The sequence below is a fragment of the Pollicipes pollicipes genome, unplaced genomic scaffold (assembly GCF_011947565.3).
Source record: "Pollicipes pollicipes isolate AB1234 unplaced genomic scaffold, Ppol_2.1 Scaffold_4740;HRSCAF=5597_pilon_pilon_pilon, whole genome shotgun sequence".
NCBI lineage: Eukaryota > Metazoa > Arthropoda > Thecostraca > Pollicipedomorpha > Pollicipedidae > Pollicipes > Pollicipes pollicipes.
The window spans coordinates 32,256,241-32,265,116 of NW_023596545.1; the positions used below are offsets into that span (position 1 = coordinate 32,256,241).

Here is an 8,876-nt window from a genome sequence, read left to right on the forward strand (position 1 = left end):
CCGCTGTGACGGCCGGCGGGCAGCTGGTGACGCGCTGCCGCCGGCTGCCCGCCGGCCGTCAGCTCAGCGACGTCGGCCGCCGACCGCGCTGTGTTGTGGGCGCTGGCGGGCCGTCTCCGGGCCGCCCGTCGGTTCAGAGACGAAACCGTGCGCCGCCGAAGCCGCTCGCGGCCGCGCCCACGCTGGCAGCGCGGCGCCGGGCCGCCCGGCCCTGCGTGTGAGACTGAGCCGAGCACTGCAGCAACAGGCCACCCGGCGCCGGGGGGCGGCACCGCATTCTCCGCTTGTCGTGGCTGAGACTCTGCCCGGCTCTGACTGCGCTCGTGCCCGGCTGGCCCAGGCCATTTGTGATGACGGTCGGAAGCCCTCGCGGAAGCGGCTGCAACTCGAGAGTACGATGCTCGGAATAAGCGCAGGATTGTGTTCTAATAGCTGTGGGCGGATTTGTTTGACATCGACTGTTGGCTTGCGGCTGCCGCGCCGCCCGCCTGTGATGGGCGCGTGTTCTGTTCTCTCTGCAGGGCTACACTCCTCTGCACATCGCCATGCAGTACGGCCACGAGGACGTGTTCGACCTGCTCGTCCACACGTACGGTACGCCGGGCGTTAGTGGAGGGCGCGCAGCTACCGCGCTCTCCTGGCCGCCGTCGGAGCGACGCCGGCGTCCGCGGCGCGACGCCGCCACCGCCGGCCGCCGACGGCCGCCGTCAGCGCGCGCGATAGGGGCCGGTGTTTGCGCCGGCGGCGTCGGCGGCACGCGCCGCGCGGCGCCGCCGCCGCCGCCGCCGCCGCGCCTGCACGCCTGGCCGGCCGGCGCCCCCCGGGGAGCGGCGGCGCCGGCCGTTCTCGGTAGGCGGCGGCCGGCTCCGCGCCCGGCCGCACGGGCTGTTTACGGCCGGAGCCGGCCGGCTGATGGGTTTATTTGGTCTCAGGAGTGCGGCAGGCCGCCACAGGCGGCGCCGCCGTTATAAACCGTGGTAACTGGCCGCAAACAAATGTCGGTGCTTGTGGGAATCCGAAAACCAACCCTTCTTTGATGGTTTTCGAGCCATTGTTGCTGATGGAAAATTTTGGAGGACGATATTTGGAATAGACCCACTGCGTTCTACCCCACCGCGAGGTTAACGTGTCGAAAACTTAAACGTCATTTGTTGCAGAAGAATATCCAGTTTCGCCACTCCTGCTCTCATTATTTACAAATATGTGGTATATTTAAGAAACAACACTAATTTAGTCACCTGGTTGGCACCGCACTTGGAGCAAAACGCGGCGGCTGAAACGGTACACTTCGCAGTTGTCAGTAGAGTTGTCACGGCCCGGTGTTTGAATAGGCTCGGATGTAGCTGTCCTGTGTCCTGCGTTACGTACGGCAGAACAGTGCGTCTGTCGTTGGGATGCCGAGTCGCGGCTGCATTCGGGACCTCTGCCGGGCCGATGTACCCCGCGCCGCCGCTAACCCGCCGTGTCCCTGCCCCGACCCGCAGGCGCCGACCCCAACATGCGTGACTACAGCGGCAAGAAGCCGCGGCAGTACATGGTGCGCGAGGAGACGACACTCTCATCGGAGGCGTTCCGGAGTAAGTACGCCGCCTCGCCGCTGTCGCCGCTGCCGTCTCCGGCGGCGGTGGGGCCGCCACCGGGCTTGGCCGGGCCGACGGCGCCCGCCGCCGGCGCCGGCAGCCGGTTCCAGTACCCGCCGCCGCTGCCGGCGCCGCCGGCGGCCGGCTACCTGGAGAGCCGGCGCCGTGGCCTGGGCGGCGGCGGCTACCGGCTGCTGGGGCGGCCGCGGCGCGGCGGCGCCGAGTCGGCTGCGCGGCCGTGCAGCGGCGACGGCGGCTGGCGGCACGCGCTCAGGCAGAGCTTCCGCGGCGCGGTCCGGCCGCCGCCGGCGCAGCGCGCCTCGCTGCCAGCCACGCTCCGCGGGGAGCCGCCGTACGGCTAGCGGCGGCCCGCGCGGCTCTGGCTCCGGCTCCGGCTCCGGCTCCGGCGCCGCGAGGCACGGGCCGTGCTGCAGTGCCGGCCGGCGCGCTGAGGCGGCAGGGGTCGGCCCGGTCTGATAACCCCGCTCAGGGCCACCCGACTCACACGGTGGTGGACCCTGCCCTGACCAGCGCAGCCGCCTGGGACGGAGCGGCCTGACCACCGCCGGTGGCTGGCACAGGACCGCACTAACAGCTTCAGAGGTCATTGACGAGCAGCATGCGGTGTATAATCGGGACTCGGCGCACCGCACTGGGATTGTGTTTGGCCTTTGCCGTTTTTATTTCGTGACGCTGGCATGGGATTGCACGCTGTGGCCGGTTTTTTCGTCGCCAACTTCGAACGCATGGTATTCGGAAGGGTTTGGAGATATGCTTATTGCTGGGGTGATAGCAAGAATAACGTCATGTATCAGGACGTGAGGGACATGGGCAAGTGTTCATATTATATGACAGGGTTTAATACCCTGTCTCATTGTGATGAAATGCTGCCGAAAAACGTCGCCGATCATACGCTTGCACCCCTGTCTGTTACAATCGGCGCAGACTTGGTTAATCAGCTGCAGAGTGTATGTTAATCAGCGTCTCGCCCACTTATGATCTCTGTTAACCGCATGTTTTTGCTCGGTTCGAACGGGTCTGTTATTCGTCCCAGTCAGATCCAGTTATCATCTGATTTGTGGAGGCTAGCACCCGCTTATTTGGGTAGCATTTAGAGACAGGCACTGGTGAACACTACCGTAGTGCACATATATGCGCCTTATTCCAAACGGGCCTGGCCGCCGTGTCCATAGCAGCTGCGGCGCTCTGTAAACACTTCTTTGCGCCACTCTTGTGTTCTTCCTTTGGGAATGGCTGCCTGGCGATCGCTGTACTCGGTGTGTGCCCTTGATACGCTCCAATATATAGTCTAACCGTTGCCGTGTTCCAATACGGTGTGGTGGTGGGCGCCTCTGGCTGCATTCTCGCACCGCATGCTCGGTAGTGCCGTAACCGCCTTCAGTTGAGAGAAGGGACGCATGACACTAACAGGTACGTCATACCACGTATGCACGCGATGTTGTGCGTACAGCAAGCTTATGTTGGATCCCGCTTTTGGTGATTCGATTCTGACACCAGTCTGACACGAGTGTGGGTCGTCGGCCTGACAGCTCGCAATCAGCGCGTCATGATTCATGATTACGCTCTCTGTATGAGTGGGCTTCAGGTGTCGCGGGGTCGATGTAGTATGTCAGAACCATAGTTGTATGGTTGCATGATAGCGATGTGACGTCGGTTTGTCAAGCGTCTACATTTTTATGCAAAACGAGTATTTCCGTTGTCTATAAGACGGTCCGAAATCTAAGTGGTGCTCACCGTCTCTCTGTGCGAACGCTCTACGATTGTGTTTGAGTACTCGAATTAAACGCAATCTTGCGGTGTCATGATTCATGATATGTTCCACGTCAGCTTGTAACAGCCCTATTCTGTTTTCAGAGATCAAGAAGAAGAGGACAGCTGGTGAGTTGGCCACCTGCCTATCTACGTGCAGGCCGCATACCTGTAGCCCTCTCAGGATCGCAATCTGTGTTTTGAGCCGCTATGAACAGAAAGCACCGCTGTGGCAGGGCCGCCTACCCGCTGCCTCGCTGTCGCACCAGCTGTGGGTGCGGGCGCGTGCCTGTTGGCTGACACAGACGCTCCGGCTGCGGGCGTGGGCCCGTGCCTGTGTCCTGACACAGCGGCTCCTGCTGTGGGCGCGGGCTGGTGCCTGTTGGCTGACACGGCCGCTCCGTGGGCGCGGGCCTGTGCCTGTTGGCTGACACAGCCGCTCCGGCTGTGGGCGTGGGCTCGTGCCTGCTGGCTGACACGGCCGCTCCGGCTGTGGGCGCGGGCTCGTGCCTGTTGGCTGACACGACCGCTCCGTGGGCGCGGCCCTGTGCCTGTTGGCTGACATAGCCGCTCCGGCTGTGGACGTGGGCTCGTGCCTGTTGGCTGACACGGCCGCTCCGGCTGCGGGCGCCGGCTCGTGCCTGTTGGCTGACACAGCGGCTGCCTGACGCAACGCCGTGCAGCGCTGTGTCACGCTACATGGTCACCTGACGAGAGCCAGGCCCAGTTCGTGTGTCGAGCCGTCGGTGTTTGACGGCTGCACTAATGGCTTGCGCCGCTGCGGCGCTGGTAAAGGACCGTTTTGATTAATCGCGACAATGCGCACAACACAAACGTAATGCACACGATACGTAAGCGTCTACCGTTTGTGGAAGCTACTGACATTGATTTGGTCTCGTGTGTGTGTTCAACGGCTGGGTTACGTGGCGTCCATTCATGGTCGCGATGACAACTACCAGCGGCCGTCGCGTGACGGGCGGTCGTGTGATGATCTGTCACTAGCGGCGCGGCGTCCGCCGGCGGTCGTCCAGACCCGCCTCCGAGCGGGTCTCGGCGCACCTCCAGCCGGCAGTGTTTGCGCACCGTGCGCACTGTTACTCCCCCGCCGTCGGCCGTCTAATTGACGCTGTTGTCGCAGAGGCGCTCGTCGTAGATTAATTCGGTAAGCGCGCGTGTAATTAATCTGGAGTGGCGGCGCGGCGCGCCTGTAATGAGAGGCCGCGCGGCGTCCGGCGTGCGCCCCGGGCCCGCGCCTCAGTCGGTCTCCCCCGGGAGGCGTGGAGATGGTGAGGCAGCGCGCGCCACGGCCGCCCAGCAGAACGGGAGTTGAGGCGGCGCGGCAGCCGCGGCGGTACGGCTGCCTCCCCCCCCCCCCCGCCCCCTCCCCTTGTCGAGCCATCGCCTTTACTGGGGCGGGGAGGGGGCGGGGGGGGGGGGGGGAGAGTGATAGGTGCTTCTCTGCTTCTCACCTGCAAAACCGCCAGCTTGGCTCTACGGCTGTTATGTTTTCTCTTGAAGGTAGTGGTCTCGTTCAAATTTAACGCTAACTGAAATGGCCAGCTGTCTTGGAAGATCATATAGAAAGAGACAAAAAACCGAAGATTATTAGCAAAAAGACGAAAACTACGTACCAATTCTGCCCTCGCGTCAACAGCAGAAGTAGCGCCAAGACGCAGCCTTCGACCACGTTACCGTTAAGCCTTCACATTCGTATACCTACAATTTCCTTTAGTAGAGTGGTTTGCAGGGTCTCGTGCCTTGTGGCGGGCAGTGGGCGGCAGGCACCCCGCGCGTCCCGACACGTCATCGGCGGACTCGACCGGCGGCCGAGCGGCCTCCTCACGCCGACGCCCTCTCCCCAGACAAGGACTCCAGCTTCCTGCGCATCGGCTCGCTGAACGTGCGGGTCAAGCGGACCACCGAGGCGTTCAACAGCCTGCTCTCCACCGGCCTGAACATGGGCGACCGACTGCACCGCAGCTGGGGCTCCTCCGACAGCGTCAACGACGTGAGCGCCCGACGCGCGGCCGGCGAACGTCAGAGCTCAGAGCTCAGGGCTCAGAGCGGCGAGCGTCAGAGCTCACCGCCCCGAGCTCTGGCGGCGCATGGCGACGCTGTTTCCGTGGTATTCCTTCGCCGAAAGGAACCAAATGTCTACAAACAAACGTCACTGTTTCACGCCAGTGTGGGTTCGTAGAATGCGGTTTGAACAGAACATCCGACGATTTATTGTGCCCAATCCGGAAGACATTTTGCGTGGTGCGAACGCGGTTATATCATAGTAGTTCAATGCAACCCTTGTAATTGCATCTAATCCACAGTATCCCAAGCGCAGTAGCCCAACTGGGCTGCTCCTACTTTTCATTGTAGATGGCATTGTTAAACATTTGGTTGATCTGTTGGGTGTGCCCGTGTCATCACCGTGCCGCCGCACGCCGCCTGCCTGGACAGCTGTGTTGCGGCCGTCTCGGGCTGTATGCGGGTGCCGGACATGCCTGGCCGCCCCTGACGCCACCCTCCCTCAGGCCGACCGCGACCTCATGCCGCCGCCCAAGTTCAGCATCAAGAAGCGCAAGTCGAAGAAGCCGCAGGACTTCCAGAGCCTGAAGTCTCGGATCTCGGCGCCGATCCTGCAGGCGGGTGGCGGCCTGCCGATGCCGGCCGGCGGCGGTGGCGGCGGCGGCGGCGGAGGCGGGGCCGAGCCGGCGCCGTCCCCGGCAGCGTCGCCGCTGGCGCCGCCGCCCGACGACCGGCGCCACTCCGAGGTCGACCTGGCGCGTCGCCTCAGCGACGACGTCGTCAGCCAGGGCGGCTCGCTGCGCGGCGACGACTCCGACTCGGACTACGGCTTCGGCTCCGGCTGGGTGGGCTAGGCCCGCCGCTGGCTGGGCCGGCTGGGCCTGGGGTCGGCCGGCTCGGCGGCGCGGGCGCCAGCCGGCGCCGGGGCCCGGCGCGCGCCGCCCGTCCGACGGTGGCCGCGCCGGCGCCGCCGCGACGCGCGCGAGGACTGACCGGCTCGGCAGTGGTGTACGGGCCGGCGCGTCGCCGTCCAGGTGGCGCTCGTGTTGGGCGCTGTGTGTGACGGTGGCGCTACTGGCGCAGCTGTGATTTCTCCGCCGAGGGAGCAACGAGAGTCACTGTGTCTCTGTTGTGAGTAGTGGTGGGGCTGTTTCGCGCATAGGTTTATGATGATCGCCTCGAAAAATGTGCGTGCCGCTGGTTCGCGCTGGGTCGAGGGCTCATGGATATGCTGGGCGCGTATCGTTTCCTGCGTGAAGCTAGTTTGGTCGGCCTGGTTTGGACGGCATTGTCTAGTGTTAGGAGCTGCGGTGTTATTTCTAGTATTGCAGCTTTCAGTGTGGCTAATCGTCTTACTCTGTTTGTGTTCAAGCGATTGCTGTTTATGGAAGCTATGTAGGCCTAATAGGCTAGTACTCAACGTGCTCTGTAATCTCAAGGATCGCTACTTTGAATCTCAAGCTCTGGTCATTCACTGTCGCATATCCTCAATACTCCTTTGTTTGGCTGCTTAACTGATGCTTGGACCGACAACGGTCAACGAACCTCGCCTGAAGCCTGTTCGTATGCACTCCCCATCTGCCACCGGCGAACGGATCGGGCTGCGAAGGACCGCCCACCTTTCAACGATTCCGTCCAGCAACGCATTCAGGGGTGCTGCACACGGCCCTCTCTTGAAAACGAACTCCGGCACGGGCGGATCTGTGTGGGGTCTGGTCCCGTTACGCGCGCCGCAATCGGGAAGTACAGCCTCGTCCCGGCGCCAGCGGGGCCGGGCCGGGGTCCGGGGTCAGTAGAGGTCACCGCTGGCGCCGGCGGCCTCCAGGCAGATGCGGGGTCGGATGTCGGCGTGGCTGGCCGCGGCGGTGTTTCGCCCAGTCAGACCTCCTCCGGGCAGATGCGGGCGCGGATGTCGACGTGGCTGGCCGCGGCGTCCACCCGGCCGAGCCTCCTCTGGGCAGATGCCGGCGCGGATGTCGACGTGGCTGGCCGCGGCGTCCACCCGGCCGAGCCTCCTCTGGGCAGGCGGCCGACGGCTGAAGTCTTCCATGCGTCACATGTCGCTGTGGGGCACTTTCCGCGGGTGTGTAGGCGAATGGTAGCCGAAATGAGTGTTGGCCCGTAGTGGACGTTTCTCTGATGACGCTTTTCGAGAGTGCAAACTCGACACGTGCTGATGGATGGCAGCTGTGGTGGAGGCTCGCGGCCGGTGTCGGTGTCGGTCGCGCCAGCCGAGGGTCGTCTCCACATGTCGCCCACGTTGTTAATACACGTCATTCGTCGCTGTTCTGTCCTGCTCCCTGCATGGCGTTGGCCGGCGAGGCGCCCGATGCGACGGAAATCACCGAACTGGACAGCGGACTGGTGGCTCTCGCTGCTCTTTGGAGTGGGGCGAATAGAATATCGCGGACCCGCTCGCCCGGGAGACGAGCAGCCAGTGTCAATCTTCGATTATGCCGCGGGCGGCTGCTTTCGGCGTGGCTCGAGCGAAGCTGCCGCTGTGGTGGCCGGGCTGCGCAGAATGCACGCATGACCTCATGCATTTGCCGGGCCCTGGTGCGGTTCTCGGACGACTGTATTGCTGGCGACAGATCTTCACGGGATTTCAGCTGCAACATGGGAGTGGTTTCAAGCGCGGGAAGTTCACGCCGCGTTGAACTTGGGCATTTCTGTGAACACTGCAATTTGAGCCCGGCTATAAAGCGGATTGTACTGAAGTTCCTGACCCGGATGGATTGTCCCATTGATAGGTTGCCAAATACATGGGCTCATACTTCCTCGGTATACAGGATCCAGTGGGTCGAATGACGCCAGGGTGTTCTAGTTTGCATAACTCACGTCTTCCTCTTGTTCATCTGGAGTCGAGTTTCGGTGGAACACGCTTCGGTAATGCAGGCGTGGAGTTAGGGAGGATGACCTGAGTTTTGGACCACGCTCCGTCCCCGTGCAAGCCAGTCTTCGGAGCATGCGGATTACATACGCGGTCATATCGGCTGGTGGTGGATGTGGCCGGAGGCAGACAAAGCTTCATGAGCGCGAGTCGTTTGCTGTTCGCGTGATTCGGGCGCAGTCGCGAGAGTCTCCAGCCGTTCTCCCGACACGTTTTGAGCATTGACAGAAATATCACCCCTACTTGAGGGTTTTGAAGTGGGATGGACACTGGTACATTGAGCGGCGTGTCTGAATTATATTTAGAAGTAACTATATCCCGAAGGGTTTATTTCCCAACCTTTACTGGTGGCATGCGAGAACTTCAATCAAATTTAATGACTTTAATCAAACCCATATTCGATGTGTGATTTATTTTCGAGGTATGACGTCACATCATCAGGTGATGGCACGCCGGACATGACATCACCTTATTAAGGGATGGCATATGACGTCACCTCATTAAGTGACGGCATACCGGATATGACGTAGGGAGTCAATCCATGTTCTATATGGCGCGTGTTTTTCCTTTGCTCCTCCCTGGCACGCAACGCTCCGACGCGCATGATGTTCGGGTAA

The 8,876-nt window shown here is 62.2% G+C and overlaps 1 protein-coding gene across 1 annotated transcript in view; it reads left to right on the top strand.

The window, feature by feature from the left end:
* The window catches only part of LOC119098482 (uncharacterized), a gene marked incomplete at its 3' end in the record, with an annotated part of 21,922 nt that extends 15,882 nt beyond the window's left edge, over positions 1–6,040 (top strand). Inside the window, exons 4-8 of the mRNA XM_037221407.1 lie at positions 522–594; positions 1,485–1,577; positions 3,456–3,479; positions 5,213–5,358; positions 5,876–6,040. Coding sequence (XP_037077302.1) covers positions 546–594; positions 1,485–1,577; positions 3,456–3,479; positions 5,213–5,358; positions 5,876–6,040 — 477 coding nt within the window. The remainder of the gene's footprint in view (positions 1–521; positions 595–1,484; positions 1,578–3,455; positions 3,480–5,212; positions 5,359–5,875) is intronic.
* Between the last annotated feature and the right edge of the window lie 2,836 nt (positions 6,041–8,876).